Source organism: Oncorhynchus nerka, linkage group LG26 (genome assembly GCF_034236695.1).
Source record: "Oncorhynchus nerka isolate Pitt River linkage group LG26, Oner_Uvic_2.0, whole genome shotgun sequence".
In the NCBI taxonomy this organism is placed as follows: domain Eukaryota; kingdom Metazoa; phylum Chordata; class Actinopteri; order Salmoniformes; family Salmonidae; genus Oncorhynchus; species Oncorhynchus nerka.
In genome coordinates, this window is record NC_088421.1 from 7,475,096 (window position 1) to 7,494,562 (window position 19,467).

Here is a 19,467-nt window from a genome sequence, read left to right on the forward strand (position 1 = left end):
TAGACATTGCCTTTCACATACTGAACTGACCAATCACACAGCATGCTTCTCGTGACAGTTTGTGGTGAACCACAGAATATTGCCTGCTGGCTCATTTTCAGTTTTGTCTTATTGAAAAGTTTTTGTCTCAGCTGTGTGAATATTTTGAGACATTGACTACCACTAATTTCAATTTCAATTTGTTTTTATGTATTAGTCTATCTATGGAATGGACCTCTACCTACAGGTAAGTGAATCTCCTTTGCTTTTAGTCATGTCAATTCCTGAAACCATTGCGTGAAACAAAACAATATCTTTAGCAGAGACATCTTTTTGACATCCAAATATTGATATTAAGATGTCTTAATAACATGAACATTAGAATCAGTAGTAGTTCATACTATACCGCATTCATAGTATGCTGCACATATCACAAAAGAAAATGCTGGGTTGTTTGGATGACCCAACTGCTGGGTTGCAGGCTAGTTATTGATGCTGGGTTATTGAGTATATCTCAATAACCCAGCATAAACAATCCAGCACCCAGTGGGTCAAGGAGGTGTGGCTTGATAATCATTTTTTGTCATTCCGATTAATACGTTCTGTTGTATTGTTATCACATATTAAGGTTGAACATTGATACGTTTGTAACTTTAATGAAGCTTATAAAAGTGTATGAGTTCGTTAAAAGCCTATGCACATCCCAATGTTGGGATATGTACATTTCAATGGAGGCTCCTCAGAGTTGGAAGGGGAGGACCATCCTCCTCAGTGAAATTCATTAAAAGTTGTCAATTTTAAACATTTACATAGTTATCCTATTGAGATAAAACTATGCACAACACATCAGCTGTATGTGACCAGGCTAAAAAACCTGTCTGTCCATGTGTCACTGTCTGTCACCTCAAATTTGTTTCTCAACCTGTGTGCAGCTACATTGTAAACTTTCCTTCATAGGCTCGGTTGTAGCAACCTCAACGTGCGTATAGGGAAAATTTGAGTATCATGTAGTAGCCTTAACCTATCGCTGTTACATTGAACTGGGTGAATGGACTATGAATGAGTCATCCAATATGCTGTATTAGAAATATGGCCATGCTCATGAAATCAAGTCCTCCTCCCTCATCTTAAACGGCACTAAACACCACTGGTACATATCATAATACATTTTTCTCAATGTTGGGATATGTAAATTATAATGTTGTGAATTTAATATTAGAATGTGTCATGTGCAAAAATATAGAAAATTAGTGATGTACAAACTTAAAATTATGAACAGGAATGATATTTACTCTCATGGGTGGCCAAAAATAACTATATGAAAGTCACGCCCATAATAGGTCACACCTCCTGAAAATAAATACCCTATGGATTACGTTAAAAAAGACCTAGCTGTTCGGTCAACACAAATGATGGTTAAAAAACAACAACTGATGGTTAAATTAACCCATGTTTGGTGTATCCCAACAACCCGACATGTTGGGTTATCCATGCAGCACAACTGTGTCGGTCCAAATGACCCATTGTGTGCTCTGTCCACTATTTAGCAGCTCTGGGTGACGAAAAAAATGTGTCCATTTTATAGAGTGCAGATGAATTCTCTGAGTTATTTTTTACAATTTGTTTTTACGTTTATCACAGCCATGAATTTGGATGTATAACTGTCCATGCCTTTTAACCTCATAGAGAATGCCCAGATAAGACTGGATAAGACCCCCCTCCCGCTTGACACATTTCCATTGCTTTAGTTGATATCACGTAATGGGTGATGAGATAAAAAACTGTCCAGTTCCATGACTTGAATGAAAATGTCCTTCATTTTTTGTCCCCCCTCCCTTCCCCCAAACCTGCAAGGTGCCCAGGTCAGGCTGGTCAATGGGAATGGTCCCTGCTCTGGGAGAGTGGAGATCTATCACAACAGCCAGTGGGGAACAGTGTGTGATGACAACTGGGAGATGAATGATGCTAAGGTGGTCTGTAAACAGCTGGGCTGTGGGAGTGCTATGAGTTCCCCAGGGTCTGCCTACTTTGGTAAGGGCACTGGGCAGATCTGGATGGATGATATTGAATGCTCTGGTAGTGAAAGCACACTCACACAGTGCTCACACACTACAACACATAACTGCAATCATGGTGAAGATGCTGGAGTTGTCTGTTCAGGTAAGGAATTCACCTTGTTCTGCCATTCTCTCCTGCCTGACACATTTCCATTGCTTTAGTTGATATCACGTAATGGATGATGAGATAAAAAACTGTCCAGTTCCATGACTTGAATGAAAATTACCTTCATTTTTTGTCCCCCCTCCCTTCCCCCAAACCTGCAAGGTGCCCAGGTCAGGCTGGTCAATGGGAATGGTCCCTGCTCTGGGAGAGTGGAGATCTATCACAACAGCCAGTGGGGAACAGTGTGTGATGACAACTGGGATATGAATGATGCTAAGGTGGTCTGTAAACAGCTGGGCTGTGGGAGTGCTATGAGTTCCCCAGGGTCTGCCTACTTTGGTCAGGGCACTGGGCAGATCTGGATGGATGATATTGAATGCTCTGGTAGTGAAAGCACACTCACACAGTGCTCACACACTACAAAACATAACTGCAAACATGGTGAAGATGCTGGTGTTGTCTGCCTCTCAGGTAGGAGGTGGTTTTATCGTGCTATTGACATCTTGTGACATGAGTGATGCACAAACAATTTGAGATCCTCGCAAAAGAAAAACAATAACATAAAAAAAGAAATGAACAATGGGGTAGAATCACAACAAAATTCATTTGGAATACCATTGCTAGTGAATTTAAATGTGTTGAGTCAGTTATATGCAATGTTCATAGATGACCAGTAGGGTCAAAAATTAATAATAATCACCGTGGTTGTAGAGGGTGCAAAGGTCAGCACCTCTAGGAGTAAATGTCAGTTGGCTTATCATAGCCGATCATTCAGAGTTAGAGACAGCAGGTGCGGTAGAGAGAGAGAATCGAAAACAGCAGGTCCGGGACAAGGTAGCACGTCTGCTGAACAGGTCAGGGTTCCATAGCCGCAAGCAGAACAGTTGAAACTGGAGCAGCAGCATGACCAGGTGGACTGGGAACAGCAAGTGACCATCTAAAAGCCCCAAATAAATCTGAGATCTGCCACAGAGGTTGCCTAGGGTGACGGAGTTGACATCATCTGCTCCGTCACAACACAACACTTGGGTGGAGCATTCAAATTTCAGAAGACTTTAGGCTCGTTCAGAATGGACAAAACCACAAGTAGCAACTCTGTCATCTTCAACGTTCCTAAAGAGGTCTTTAGCCATGAGGGGTCATACCGATGTCAGTATGAGACTAGGGTATTCAGTCGAGACTTCAGCTCCCCTCAAAGTGACTCTTTTGAATGATCTGTTATAGGTGAGCAACTAAACATTAATGGGTGAACACCATCAGCAAGAGGAACACTGGGTTCCGAGATTATACGTTCTTTAATGCAAGAGTTTGGATATCTCTTCATAATGTATTCTAACATAGTGTTCTCTTGTCGAGAAAGATTACTGTTATGCTGCAGTTAAGTGCACACATTAACAACCTGCTCTTGTCTTTTGCTAGTTGTCTTGTTACAGCCCAACATCTCTCTCAATGCTCCAAATGGAGGGATGTTCTGGGGACTTCAGGGGCCAGAGGTGACCAGGGGCCACAGCTTCTCCATCACCTGCTCCATTCAGCCACAGTATCCTGGAGGCCTCTTTTATCTGGACTTCTCTGGGTCCAACAGGACTGAAACTGAGCCAGCAATCAACCACTCTGCCTCCTTTCACTTTCCTGTTGCAGACTATACAGACCAGGGGAACTACAGTTGTGTTTATGAAGTTAATGTCTCCACCCTGTCATTCCATTCTACCAAGACAGAGTTGCTGACAGTCGGCATTCGAGGTAAAATACATTTTATCTTTATGTTTTCAAGTGCATTACCATGAAGGCCATCAATGTTCAACCTTAATATGTGATAACAATACAACAGAACGTATTAACCGGAATGACAAAAAGTATTAACAAGCCACACCTCCTTGACCCACTGGGTGCTGAATTGTTTATGCTGGGTTATTGAGTTATCCTTTTTAGATAAAACTAAATATAGTCACCAAATAATTGCTTAAAACAAATAATTGCTTAAAACACACTATTTTGCAAAGGCCTACAGTAGCCTACAGTAGCCTCAACAGCACTCTATAGGGTAGCAATGGTTCCATAGCCGCAAGCAGAACAGTTGAAACTGGAGCAGCAGCATGACCAGGTGGACTCGGAACAGCAAGTGACCCTCTAAAAGCCCCAAATAAATCTGAGATCTGCCACAGAGGTTGCCTGGAGTGACGGAGTTGACATCATCTGCTCCGTCACAACACAACACTTGGGTGGAGCATTCAAATTTCAGAAGACTTTAGGCTCGTTCAGAAAGGACAAAACCACAAGTAGCAACTCTGTCATCTTCAACATTCCTAAAGAGGTCTTTAGCCATTTCTCTACGGCTGGCCATACTTTCCACCTGGCTACCCCTACCCTGGTCAACTGCCCGGCACCCTCCACAGCAACCCGTCCAAGCCCCCACCATTTCTCCTTCACCTATATCCATATAGCTGATGTTCTGAAAGAGCTGCAAAATCTGGACCCCTACAAATCAGCCGGGCTAGACAATCTGGACCCTCTCTTTCTTAAATTATCTGCCGAAATTGTTGCAACCCCTATTACTAGCCTGTTCAACCTTTCTTTCGTATCGTCTGAGATTCCCAAAGATTGGAAAGCTGCCACGGTCATTCCCCTCTTCAAAGGGGGAGACACTCTAGACCCAAACTGCTACAGACCTATATCTATCCTACCCTGCATCTCTAAGGTCTTCGAAAGCCAAGTTAACAAACAGATTACTGACCATTTTGAATCACATTGTACCTTCTCCGCTATGCAATCTGGTTTCCGAGCTGGTCATGGGTGCACCTCAGCCATGCTCAAGGTCCTTAACGATATCATAACCGCCATCGATAAGAGACATTACTGTGCAGCTGTATTCATCGACCTGGCCAAGGCAGACTCAACAGCCTTGGTTTCTCAAATGATTACCTCGCCTGGTTCACCAACTACTTCTCTGATAGAGCTCAGTGTGTCAAATCGGAGGGCCTGTTGTCCGGACCTCTGGCAGTCTCTATGGGGGTGCCACAGCGTTCAATTCTTGGGCCGACTCTCTTCTCTGTATACATCAATGATGTCGCTCTTGCTGCTGGTGATTCTCTAATCCACCTCTACGCAGACGACACCATTCTGTATACTTCTGGCCCTTCTTTGGACACTGTGTTAACTAACCTCCAGACGAGCTTCAATGACATACAACTCCTTCCGTGGCCTCCAACTGCTCTTAAACGCAAATCAAATTAAATGCATGCTATTCAACCGATCATTGCCCGCACCTGCCCGCCCTTTCAGCATCACTACTCTGGACGGAATATGTGGATAACTACAAATACCTAGGTGTCTGGCTAGACTGTAAACTCTCCTTCCAGACTCACATTAAGCATCTCCAATCAAAAATTAAATCTAGAATCGGCTTCCTATTTCGCAACAAAGCTTCCTTCACTCATGCTGCCTAACATACCCTCGTAAAACTGACCATCCTACCGATCCTTGACTTCGGCGATGTCATCTATAAAATAGCCTCCAACACTCTACTCAGCAAACTGGATGTAGTCTATCACAGTGCCATCCGTTTTGTCACCAAAGCCCCATATTCTACCCACCACTGCGACCTGTACGCTCTCGTTGGCTGGCCCTCGCTTCATACTCATCGCCAAACCCACTGGCTACAGGTTATCTACAAGTCTCTGCTAGGTAAAGCCCCACCTTATCTCAGCTCGCTGGTCACCATAGCAGCACCCACTCGTAGCACACACTCCAGCAGGTATATCTCACTGGTCATCCCCAAAGCCAATTCCTCCTTTGGTCGCCTTTCCTTCCAGTTCTCTGCTGCTACTGACTGGAACGAACTGCAAAAATCACTGAAGCTGGAGATTCCCATCTCCCTCACAAGCTTTAAGCTGTCAGAGCAGCTCACAGATCACTGCACCTGTTGATAGCCCATCTGTATACAGCCCATCTATCTACCTCATTCCCATACTGTATTTATTTATTTTGCTCCTTTTGCACCACAGCATCTCTACTTGCACATCCATCTTTTGCACATCTACCATTCCAGTGTTTAATTGCCATATTGTAATTACTTCGCCACCATGGCCTATTTATTGCCTTAACTCCCTTATTTGACCTTATTTGCACTCACTGTATATATATTTTTTTTCTTTTTTTTCTACTGTATTATTGACTGTATGCTTTGTTCATTCCATGTGTAACTCTGTGTTGTTGTATGTGTCGAACTGCTATGCTTTATCTTGGCCAGGTCGCAGTTGCAAATGAGAACTTGTTCTCAACTAGCTTACCGGGTTAAATAAAGGTTAAATAAAAAAATTCAGTATGAGTCAAGGGTATCCAGTCGAGACTTCAGCTCCCCTCAAAGTGACTCTGTTGAATGATCTGTTATAGGTGAGCAACTAAACATTAATGAGTGAACACCATCAGCAAGAGGAACACTGGGTTCCGAGATTATACTTTCTTTAATGCAAGAGTTTGGATATCTCTTCATAATGTATTCTAACATAGTGTTCTCTTGTCGAGAAAGATTACTGTTATGATGCAGTTAAGTGCACACGTTAACAACCTGCTCTTGTCTTTTGCTAGTTGTCTTGTTACAGCCCAACATCTCTCTCAATGCTCCAAATGGAGGGATGTTCTGGGGACTTCAGGGGCCAGAGGTGACCAGGGGCCACAGCTTCTCCATCACCTGCTCCATTCAGCCACAGTATCCTGGAGGCCTCTTCTATCTGGACTTCTCTGGGTCCAACAGGACTGAAACTAAGCCAGCAGTCAACCACTCTGCCTCCTTTCACTTTCCTGTTGCAGACTATACAGACCAGGGGAACTACAGTTGTGTTTATGAAGTTAATGTCTCCACCCTGTCATTCCATTCTACCAAGACAGAGTTGCTGACAGTCAGCATTCGAGGTAAAATATATTTAATTTTTATGTTTTCAAGTGCATTACCATGAAGGCCATATGTAATAATTGTGAGTAGACAAAAATGTTTTACATTGCAGAAGAATTTGATAGCTATACGAATTATAAAATGTGGTCTTCTGAAAGATGTTGAATATGGTGTTTCTCTCCATAGCATCCATAGTCCCCATTATTGCCTCTGGTGCAATAGGCGGGCTACTGCTCCTCCTCCTACTGCTCATTCCTTGTCTAGTCTGGAGGAAGATAAGCAGCAGAGAGCAGTCTATTATGATAAACCCAAGAGAAAGTAAGATCTAGCTCCTCTAAACAGGATTCAGGTTCGGGCTGCAAAATAACCAGGTTTTCAAGAACACTCAGTTGGAAGATTCCTGAAAATCAGGAAGGATTCATCAGGAAATATGGAATCCTCCAACCAGGATATCTTGAAAACCTGGACATTTTGATTACTGGAATTTTTCAACCCTAATTTTGTTGTGGTTTTGTACTGTTTATGATATTTATTCCTGCGTATATTCACTGACGTTATTTATATGAATTAAACTGATCAATCCCAACACTGTGGTTGCAGCGAGGGAGGGAAATGATGAAGAGGACTATGTCAACGTAGAAACCTTTGTCAACAAGCGAAAATATGAAGACCTGAAAAAAGGATGCGATGCAGAAATGTATATGAAAAAGGAGTTGCTTACCAGTAAAAATAATGAGTAAGTTATGCGTTGTCTCTACCTTCTTGCCCTTTGTGCTGTTGTCTGTGCCCAATCATGTTTGTACCCTATTTTGTGCTGCTACCATATTGTTCTGCTGCCATGCTGTGTTGCTCCCATGTTGTTGTCATGTTGTGTTGCTACCATGCTGTGTTGTCATGTGTTGCTGCCATGCTATGTTGTTGTCTTAGATCTCTCTTTATGTAGTGTTGTGTTGTCTCTCTTGTCGTGATGTGTGTCAGCGAGGGAGGAAAATGATAAAGAGGACTATGTCAACGCAGAAACCTTTGTCAACAAGAGCAAAGATGAAGACATGAAAGAAGGATGCCATGCAGGAATGTACAGTGGGGAGAACAAGTATTTGATACACTGCCGATTTTGCATGTTTTCCTACTTACAAAGCATATAGAGGTCTGTAATTTTAATCATAGGTACACTTAAACTATGAGAGATGGAATCTAAAACAAAATCATTTGCACTTCTTGACGCTACCCATCCATTAAGCGGGATAATTGTCATCGGCAACCGCTGAATAACATACTTCCTCAGTCAAATATTATGCTTTACAGCGAAAGCAATCCAAGCGTTTGTGTAAGTTCATCGATCGCATGACAAACATTAAGTACACTTAGCATCAGGTAGCTTGGTCACGAAAATCAGAAAAGCAATCAAATTAATCGTTTACCTTTGATGATCTTTGGATGTTTTCACACACGAGACTCTGTTACACAACAAATGTTCCTTTTGTTCCATAAAGATTGTTTTTATATCCAAAATACCTCCGTTTGTTTGGCGCATTATGTTCAGAAATGGAAGAGTGGTCACGACAACGCAGACAAATTCCAAATAAAATCCGTAATGTCCACAGAAACATGTCAAACGTTTTTTATAATCAATCCTCAGGTTGTTTTTAAAATATATAATCGATAATATATCAACCGCAAATGTTTTTCACAGTGGGAGAGGGAAAAGCTATACCTATCCAAACTCTGTCGCGGGGGCAAAACTCATGTGACCACTTAACGCGATATTATTGTTCTGGCTCATTTTTCAAAATAAAAGCCTGAGACTATGTCTGAGTACTGTTGACACCTTGAGGAAGAGATAGGAAAAGGAATCTGGTTGATATCTCTTTAAATGGAGCAATGGGAGGCTATGGAAAATTGAGTTTTCAAAATAGAGGTCACTTCGTGGTTTGATTTTTCTCCGGGTTACGCCTGCAATATCAGTTCTGTTATACTCACAGACAATATTTTGACAGTTTTGGAAACTTTAGAATGTTTTCTATCCTAATCTGTCAATTATATGCATATTCTAGCATCTGGTCCTGAGAAATAGGCCGTTTACTTTGGGAAGGTGTCACGAACCGGCTCAAAGCCCGTAACAAAGGGAGACAACGTGGAGATAAGGAGTAGCAAAATATGTATTTATTAACTAAAGCAACTAAGTATAATATACAATGGTGTGTGTAATCAGTAATCAGTAGTGTAAGTGAGTGTTTTGCATGCATGAATGTGATAATGCAGGGTGATGAAAGGTGCCAAAGCAAACAAACAAACGGCCACCAAGAACCACAACACAATCTACAAAGGGTGTCTGCATGGAGAGAGTCTCCTCCATGAATGTGGAAGAGGTCTATTTATCCTGGGAGACACCTGGCCCAGGTGTTTCCCATGTAGCTGACGACCCTCCCAACTCCGCCCACCGGCATCCTAATAAGGAAACAAGAACAAAGACAGAATACGGCAGACAGAGTGGGAGGGTCGTCACATTCCCCCCCATAAAACCGGGGACCAACAAGGACCCCGGAACAACATACCAGCCTCCCGCGTCCCAAATTGACACAGCCTCTGCGTCCCAAATTGACACAGGCCTCTGCGTCCCAAATTGACACAGGCCTCTGCGTCCCAAATTGACACAGGCCTCTGCGTCCCAAATTGACACAGGCCTCTGCGTCCCAAATTGACACAGGCCTCTGCGTCCCAAATTGATGTTCACACCTCCACCTGCCCCAACCAACCTCCTCCTCCTCCCCAGACCTCAGCAACCTTTGTGCATAGGAAGCAATATTTAAGAGGAAAGAAGAACACAAGACCAGGAGGGAACAGACAGGAAAGATAGAACATGACAACCCGAAACAATGGTCAGTCACGTAAACATTCAGGAACATGGCACAAAAGACCAACAGCTACAAACTCCAACGAAAAGAACATCAGGGTCCTTCTTCATTTTTACAACTCCCAATGATTCATAGTCACTTCCAACGATTCATAGTCACTTCCAACGATTCATAGTCACTTCCAACGATTCATAGTCACTTCCAACGATTCATAGTCACTTCCAACGATTCATAGTCACTTCCAACGATTCATAGTCACTTCCAACGATTCATAGATTTCACGTGCCCTACTCGTCAGTGGCACCTGCCAATAGCCTTTTAACAGGTCAAATTTGCTCACAAACTTAGCTGCACCGACTTGATCAACACAGTCCTCCATCCGAGGAAGAGGAAATGAATCTGGCTTTGTGACACTGTTTACCTTACGGTAGTCCGTACAAAAACGGTTTGTTCCATCCGGTTTACTGACCAAGATACAGGGAGAAGCCCAACTGGATAAAGAAGGCTCTGCTATCTTACTCTCCAGCATGTACCTGACCTCTGCATCCAGACAACGTAGTTTCTCAGAAGAAACTCTATAGAACCACTGACGAATGGGGTCAGCATTTCCAACGTCAATATCATGTTCTATTAAGTTTGTACGTGTATCAGAAAACAAACCTGGAAATCTCTGAATCAGACCAACCATCTCTTTCCGCCCATCAACAGTTAGGTGAGTGAGAAGACTGTCTAAAATATCCAGTGTTTCTGAATTTTTCAATCTACCCTGCAATATACAATCGTCAGGTCCAGGAACATCTTCCTCCTCATGCACAGATCTAGCACGAAAAGAACCCAAAGAAACAACGGTATCAGCGAAAAGAACAGGTTTACCGTCCTCTGTAGAATCACACTGTTTAGTCTCAAAGGAACGTGCATAATAGGGTTTTAACAGATTTACATGGCACAGCTGGTGTGCTTTCCTCCGTTCTGGAGTGGCAACTAGATAGTTTTGCTCAGTGTACTGGCGCACCACTGTATATGGACCTTGAAACTTGACTTGAAAAGGAGAACCAACAATTGGCAGCAGAGCAAGAACCTGGTCACCTGGACTAAAGTGACGAGGCTCAGTTCGGCGATCAAATATGCCCTTCATCCTCTCCTGTGAAGATGATAACTTCTCTTTAGCCATTTCACCAGCGGCGTACAGCCGTCGCCGGAAATCACACACATACGATAACAGGGACTGAGGAGGCTCGGGAGACTTCCAGTCATCCTGGAGAACAGATAAAAGTCCACGCACCCTATGTCCAAACACAAGGTCATTTGGACTGAAACCTGTGCTCTCCTGTGAAACTTCCCTAGCGGCTAACAGTAACCAAGGCAACCCCTCCTCCCAATCCTTATCCATCTCAGTACAATAAGCTCTCAACAAAGACTTAAGTGTTTGATGGAAACGTTCCAGTGCTCCTTGACTTTGCGTGTGATAGGCGCTAGACAAATTGTGTTTAATATGGAGCTGTTGAAGAACCTGACCAAACAGATTAGAGGTAAAATTAGATCCTTGATCACTCTGAATGACCTTAGGAATTCCAAACAATGAGAGAAACTGAGTCAAAGCTTTTAACACCGATTTAGTCGTGATAGATCGGAGAGGATAGGCAGCAGGAAACCTAGTGGTCTGACACATCACAGTGAACAGGTAACTGCTACCCTTTTTAGAACGAGGCAAGGGACCCACACAGTCAATAATCAGATACTCAAAAGGTTGGCTGAGTACAGGAATAGGAAACAATGGAACTGGTTTAATAGCTTGATTAGGCTTACCAGTTAATTGACAGGTGTGACAAGTTTTGATAAAATCAGAAACATCCCTCTTTAATCTAGGCCAAAAGAAATGTCTTAATATGCGATTGTAGGTTTTCCTCACCCCCATATGTCCAGCAACGTCGCTGTGAGAAGTTTCCAACACCAACTCACGAAGCTTAACTGGTACAACAACCTGACTAATTGCCTCCCCCAGAAAAACACTATCATGAGACACCCACTTTCTCATCAGGACATCCTCTTGGAGAAAATAGCCATGGGTGACATCTCCCAACTGTTCTATAGGCACAATTTGATCACGCAACTCTTCCAACGTGGGGTCATCCCGTTGCGCATTGATTAGATCTGAGCGGGTTACAGATAACGGGATAACAGGGAAACCAGTGACATACTTTGTATTATTATCATTAGTCGGCGCAAGTGACCAGTTCGCCACGGCTCATAGAACGTGTCACTGCACATGCAGAGAACACCTCTGGGAAACTCTGTACACTCTCATCAGGAATCCCAACAAATGACGGCTTAGTGGAAACCACTAGAGATGGAAACACGACAGGCCATACACGCTCACCAGCCAAGTTATTCCCAAGGATAACATCGATACCCTCAATAGGCAACGAAGGACGCACACCCACTACAACTTCACCCTTCACCAGCCCACAATCCAACATCAGTTTATGCAATGGAACTGACAGAGTGTTCAAACCTATTCCCCTAATTAGAACACTATTCCCCGAATCAGTCTCAGCAGAAAAGGGTAACACAGACTCCAACACAAATGATTCAGAGGCACCTGTGTCTCTCAGGATCTTCACTGGCACTAGGTCTTTACTTCCTAACATAGACACAAAACCTTCCGTAATGAAAGGTAAATAGTCTGGATCAATATGGACTTTCACATTCTCCTGGGCCTGAGGAAATGAGTCATGAATGAACTGATGTGGAACAGGTGCAGCTAACGCAGTAGACTTAGATTTAGCGTAAGCACCCTTTGACCTGAGAAGTGGACATTCGTTTTTCCAATGACCTGAACCTTGACAGTAGTGACACTCCTGCCCAAAGTCAGCTTTACCATGAGAGTCAGGCTCAACCCTAGTTGAATAGAACTCTGCCCGAGAACCAAAGTATCTCGGTGAGCGAAGCCCAAATCTATCCGAACGCCCCCACTCTTTCCGAATACGGGGCTCTGCAAAGACACTTTTGTGAGTCAACACATACTCGTCCGCCAAAACCGCAGCTTCAGCAACATTCTTTACTTTCTGTTCATTAATATACGTGGCAATACGATCAGGAATTGTGTCCTTAAATTGCTCTAACATAATCAGATCACACAGCCCTTGGAAAGTCACAACTGCAGAGGCGGAACACCAGCGATTAAACTGTAAAGATAACTGTCGCGCAAACTCAACATGAGTCTGGTTATCATCCCTTTTTAAAGTTCTAAATCGTTGGCGGTTAGCCTCAGGGACCAATTCATAAATCTGTAACACAGCTGTTTTAACTTTATCATAACTGGCACTGTCGTGTACACTAAGAGCTGAATATGCTTCCTGCGCTTTACCAGTCAGCACACACTGCAACATTAAAGTGCGGTCAGAATCAGGCCAACTCCTAGCGTCAGCAACCCGCTCAAACAACGAAAAGAATGTCTCGGGTCCCTTTCATTAAACCGAGGCAATAACCGTAAGTTCCCAACAATATCAAATGTCTCTGGGGCACGACCAAAAGCGGAACTACCCCTAGGTAAATCTGGGTCACCTTCCCAAAACAAACTCTCCCCTGAGATCTTTCCTTCCCTAACCAACTCTATACGTTCTTGTTGCAATTTGATTTTAGCACGCTCCATCTCTTGTTTAAATGCCAATTCCTTTTCATATTTTACACGATCATGCTCTAGCTTCTCACGATCATGCTGCCGATCATGCTCTCTCTTCTCACGATCATGCTCCAGCTGTAACAAAAGCAGTTCTTTCTGCTGTTCAAAAAGAAGGCTACTAGGACTAACCGATGGAATGTCCATTGTAACGTTATAGGGAGACGACAAATCCTCAGCAGAGGCTGGCCCAGTGGTAACTTCAAGAATACCACTCTCCATCAGATTGGCCTTCAATATCAACCTAATAGAATTCTTTAGACGTTTATCACTAATCTCAACCTTGTAGTGTTCAGTGTTTAGTACCTAAATCTAACAATTCCTCTGATGGAGAGCGAATGAACTTATCTACATAAGACGCCATAATCACACAAAAAAAAAAAATTCTCGCTCTTCCCTTCTGCTGAGCACACCAGACCACAACCCGAGAAATGACAATCAGCCTGAGTACCACAGAAGAGAGATGAGATACGGAGCTTCCCCAAAACCTACAATAACTCAACCCTAGTCTTCGTGCAGATTTGCGGTGGGAATTTACGCACTGTAGCCCGCTGGCAAGGAAATAGAACTCCCCAGCATGCTGGCAAATTCCACCAAGCCACGGATGTGCCCCCGAGACAACTGCTCAGTCCACAGACACCACACAAAAATAACAAACATTAACCATGCCCAACATATTCCAAAAAATGAAACACGTCGCTAAACCTATCAGGGGAAAAAGGCTATAGCTCCGGGTAGCAAGTTCCACTACCCTACCCAAATCTCCCACCGAGGTACACAGCAGATTACTCACCTCAGACTGATGTCCCAACAGAAAGTAGAACAAGAGTTCAGGCTAGGCAGGGCCTGGAAACTAACCATTATAGTCTCTCCAACACAGCACACAAACCAAACAACAAAAGGCAACCAATACTGGGCCTATCAAACACAATATGCAAACCAAACACGTACCTCCACGGTCTCCCAAACCAATAGTTCAAATATCCCGGACGAGCCCCCACTTGTCACGAACCGGCTCAAAGCCCGTAACAAAGGGAGACAACGTGGAGATAAGGAGTAGCAAAATATGTATTTATTAACTAAAGCAACTAAGTATAATATACAATGGTGTGTGTAATCAGTAATCAGTAGTGTAAGTGAGTGTTTTGCATCCATGAATGTGATAATGCAGGGTGATGAAAGGTGCCAAAGCAAACAAACAAACAAACAAACGGCCACCAAGAACCACAACACAATCTACAAAGGGTGGCTGCATGGAGAGAGTCTCCTCCATGAATGTGGAAGAGGTCTATTTATCCTGGGAGACACCTGGCCCAGGTGTTTCCCATGTAGCTGACGACCCTCCCAACTCCGCCCACCGGCATCCTAATAAGGAAACAAGAACAAAGACAGAATACGGCAGACAGAGTGGGAGGGTCGTCACAGAAGGTTATTTTTCCAAACATAAAAATAGTGCCCCCTAGCTTCAAGAGGTAGCTCTTAGCGCTACCCCCTACTTTATTCAATTTCCGCCTGAAGACATACCCAAATCTAACTGCCTGTAGCTCTGGCCCAGAAGCAAGGATATGCATATTCTTGGTACCATTTGAAAGAAAACACTCTGAAGTTTGTGTAAATGTGAATTGAATGTAGGGGAATATAACACAATAGATCTGGTTTAGATAATACAATGAAAAAAAACATGTGTTTTTTATTTTTATTCTTGTATCATCATCTTTAAAATGAACAAGATAAAACAAACATTCAGATAGGATGATGGGGACAATTTCAGTGAAAAATACAAGAGGGCAACAGTACTTGTGCAAAGTTTCAGAATGATAACTTCCAAAATGAGTGTGCTACATGACATTTATCATGAAGTCACCCAGGTGTCCCACACAAGTAGTCCAAATGTACCCAAGTGGCCAAATTGGTGAAGGTATACATTTTGAAACAAATAACTATATACAAAATGCCAAAATGGTATTCTAACACACACCCCCAAGAAATTGAGAAAAAAATATGGAAAAAAATATGAAGAAAAAAATATATACATTTACAAAATAACATGGGTAACTATTTACATACTTTCAATATTTGGAAGACCCTCAGTCCTCTATCAAATCAAATTGATTTATATAGCCCTTCGTACATCAGCTAATATCTCAAAGTGCTGTACAGAAACCCAGCTTAAAACCCCAAACAGCAAGCAATGCAGGTGTAGAAGCACGGTGGCTAGGAAAACTCCCTAGAAAGGCCAAAACCTAGGAAGAAACCTAGAGAGGAACCAGGCTATGAGGGATGGCCAGTCCTCTTCTGGCTGTGCTGGGTGTAGAGTATAACAGAACACGGCCAATATTTTCAAATGTTCATAGATGACCAGCAGGGTCAAATAATAATAATCACAGTAGTTGTAGAGGATGCAACAGGACAGCACCTCAAGAGGAACAGTTGAAACTGGAACAGCAGCAAGGCCAGGTGGACTGGGAACAGCACAAGGAGTCATCATGCCAGGTAGTCCTGACACATGGTCTAGGGCTCAGGTCCTCCGAGAGAGAGAAAGAGAGAATTAGAGAGAGCATACTTAAATTCCCACAGGACACCGGATAAGACAGAAGAAGTACTCCAGATATAACAAACTGACCTTAGGTCCCCGACACATAAACTACTGCAGCATAAATACTGGAGGCTGAGACAGGAGGGGTCAGGAGACACTGTGGTCCCATCCGATGAGACCCCGGACAGAGCCAAACAGGAAGGATATAACATCACCCACTTTGCCAAAGCTCTACACAATATTGTGCTGCTGAGGTATAATATACAGATATATATATAGAGTACAGGGAACATAAGGTTGAATATATTATTGTAGACCTGCTAGATCTACTGTGTCTTTTATATTATGACAGACCAGCTAGATCTACTGTCTTTATTATATTACAACAGACCACCTGTATCTACTGTCTCCATTTCACTTTGGTCATTGTTGTGGGCCTGCCCTCCCCTCAACAGCCTCAAATAGGCTATTTCATGTGGGTTGGGGTGGGGCACATTTCATCACTTTTCATTACATCATTTCATTACATTACATTTTTATATATTGCTTCTAAAATTGGACAAAATCACAAATAATATTTTATATTATTAATTTCAAACAAGGTTTTAGCATGAGAAGAACTTACCAGTCCAAAACGGTGACATTGTTCCTCTTCTGCAGGCACCGTTACCGATTATACATAGTGGCTACAACGGTGTCCTCTCCGTTCAAAAAATATTCCTCCACTTGGGAATCGCTAAATGAATCGTCCTACAACAATGTCTGTCTCACTTTTCCGATCTATTTATTCTAAAATTGTTTGTACATCTGTATATCTAGACTTAGATTTAGCTTTCCCTGACTTAGTTGCCATACTGATTGATATATAAACAGCTGAATCTGCGCGTTTACCAAAACAACGCTGTGCGTAAAATGCGTAGCTCCTTCCGGAATAAATCTTCAATAGCGAATGACTCTCTTTACTCCGGAGTTTACGACATGGGTTGGTCTTCCAACACACAACCACTACATATTGCCGTTTACCTCAGCTCATTGGCTATCTACCCAGCTAGATTTCAAGACGATCAGTGGTCATTGGGTTAAAATACAGTCAATCAACGAAACAGTGGTCATATCATTGGTGCACAGTGATGTGATTACTTGTTGTCTTCAAATCAGTCAATACGTCCCGCGAAATGGCCCATCAGGTTTGGTTGTGTTACAAACAAACCAGTTGATTGCAATGAAACCAAACATTACTGGAAAAGTCACGTTCTGTGTGGGTTATTTACCTGGAATGTGTCGTCGAAAATGGAATGAGACGGAATTCATGACACAAGCGGTTCACAAAATGTTTTGTGTTAGGCTATAAAAAACGTATTTTATCAAACAAAAGATCATTCATTGTGTAACAATGAGCATTGGGATTGCAAACAGACGAAGATCGTCAAAGGTAAACTATTTATTTTAATGCAGTATGTGATTTTGTTACGCCTGTGCTGGTTGAAATGTTTTTTTGGGGGGGGGCTCTATCCTCAGATAATCGCATCGTGTTCTTTCACAGTAAATCCTTTTTTAAATCCGACGCAGTTGGATTAGCAAGATTCTAGGCTTTTGATACATGTGAGACACTTGTATTTTCATGAATGTTTAATATGACTATTTATGTAGCGATCACCGTATGTTGTGGAATTTCAGCCCGCTACCGGGTTCCGTGCTCAGAGAGGTTAAATCAAGTCAAAATACGTTTCTACCCAATACTCAGGTACCCTAAAATGTAACTAAACTATGATATTTCATACGGAAAGAAGTATGTTCAATAGGAAAGTAGAATTATCAGGTGCATGTCCTCTTCGTTGCGCGTGCACACACTGATTTCCAACTCTGACTCCCAGTACCAAAACTCACAATTCTTCCTCATTTGGGAAGAAACAAGCCTGAAAACTTGAACAAAGACCGTTTGCATCTAGTGTAAGCCATAGAAATTGCAATCTGGTCGCTGGAATTGCATATGACCCATAGCTTTCCATTGTAAGAGCATGGGCTCTCTCTCAAAAAAAGGCCTGGTTGGTTTTTCTTTGGATTTACTACTACCGTCTCAATTGTGTTATAGTCGTATACATTATTTTAACATTTCTAGAAACTTCAAAGAGTTTTCTATCCAATGGTACCAATTATCTGCATATCCCGGCTTCTGGGCCTGAGTAACAGGCAGTTTACTTTTGGCACATCAGTCAGACAGGAAGTGGAGAATAATAGACCCTAGCCTGAGTTTTTTCGTAGGTAATGTTTGGTGAATCTGGGCCTAGGCATGTAACTCAAATGTTTGTATTCATCCTCAGGAATGCTCCAGGAGCCATGAACAAGTTTGGAAACAACCAAGGTGAAGAAGGGCCAGAGGCAAGTGAGGAAGATGAGGCCGACTATGAAAATGCAGACATCTTCACAGAGAGGGATTTTGCTGAAGACATCTACGATGAAGACAGTGAGTCTTTAGACCTGGAGCAGCTCACTTCATGTAAATCTGGAAGGGAGAATGACTATGAAGAGGATGACAACATATACGCAAACTATGAGTAAAGGCCTTGTAATACGAATGCTGATGCAGAGATATTGATGCCAGGAAAGGCATGAAAGGTTAGCTTTGTGAGTTGAATTATAATGGCTTAATTAAAAAACAACTTTAAAAAACAAAATGTTCACTTAGTAGATACGAGTAATGGCTTTGTGTGAATATGAATTACAATTTCTACGTAAGTAGTTTGGGTGTATTATTTCTAGTTGTATTGTTTCCAGGTACTTGTATGAGATTTTAGACCTGACTATGTTATATATATTTAAAAATAATGACATTATATTATGACATTATTTACTTCAGTTTAAAAAGAGTGATTGTCTTGATGAATTGGTTGAACGCATTGAACATAATCTATTATTTCATTTTTTAAGTAAATATATTAATACTTTAGACTATTTCTCGTCTATAACGTTCAGTGTGCTGTCAAATAATAGTCTGTAGCAATGACTGGTTGTGATGTGCTAAACTTGAGATCTACTGTATGACAAACTGTAAAAAAAAAAAAAAAAAACATTTGTACTGTGTGTGTAAATCTAACAATAATTTGATTTCAGTGTACATTTTCAATTATTGTATGTATGGCTTTAAAGAACAAGAAATCCATGAACCCTGACTACTTTTTACATTGTTAAATTGTTATTGTTGATGTGAGACTTCACTAGATACAGATATGGTCTTAAAAATATGTGGAGATTTAAATATTGTACAACTATATGGTCAACATTTAGAAATAGATCTCTGGACGCAGGAGGCCAAAATCGACCCCGACCAACAACTTTCATTTAGAAAAAACCTATTAAGCAAAGG

At 42.1% G+C, this 19,467-nt stretch overlaps 1 protein-coding gene across 1 annotated transcript in view; it reads left to right on the forward strand.

Moving 5' to 3' along the window:
• LOC115110154 (uncharacterized) overlaps positions 1 to 19,267 on the forward strand; it is a 33,750-nt gene extending 14,483 nt beyond the window's left edge. Inside the window, exons 2-9 of the mRNA XM_065010036.1 lie at positions 197 to 226; positions 1,834 to 2,139; positions 2,305 to 2,613; positions 3,562 to 3,885; positions 6,730 to 7,053; positions 7,220 to 7,351; positions 7,634 to 7,769; positions 18,425 to 19,267. Of these exons, the coding sequence (XP_064866108.1) occupies positions 197 to 226; positions 1,834 to 2,139; positions 2,305 to 2,613; positions 3,562 to 3,885; positions 6,730 to 7,053; positions 7,220 to 7,351; positions 7,634 to 7,769; positions 18,425 to 18,662 (1,799 nt within the window). The 3' untranslated portion in view covers positions 18,663 to 19,267. The remainder of the gene's footprint in view (positions 1 to 196; positions 227 to 1,833; positions 2,140 to 2,304; positions 2,614 to 3,561; positions 3,886 to 6,729; positions 7,054 to 7,219; positions 7,352 to 7,633; positions 7,770 to 18,424) is intronic.
• The last annotated feature ends 200 nt before the right edge of the window (positions 19,268 to 19,467 follow it).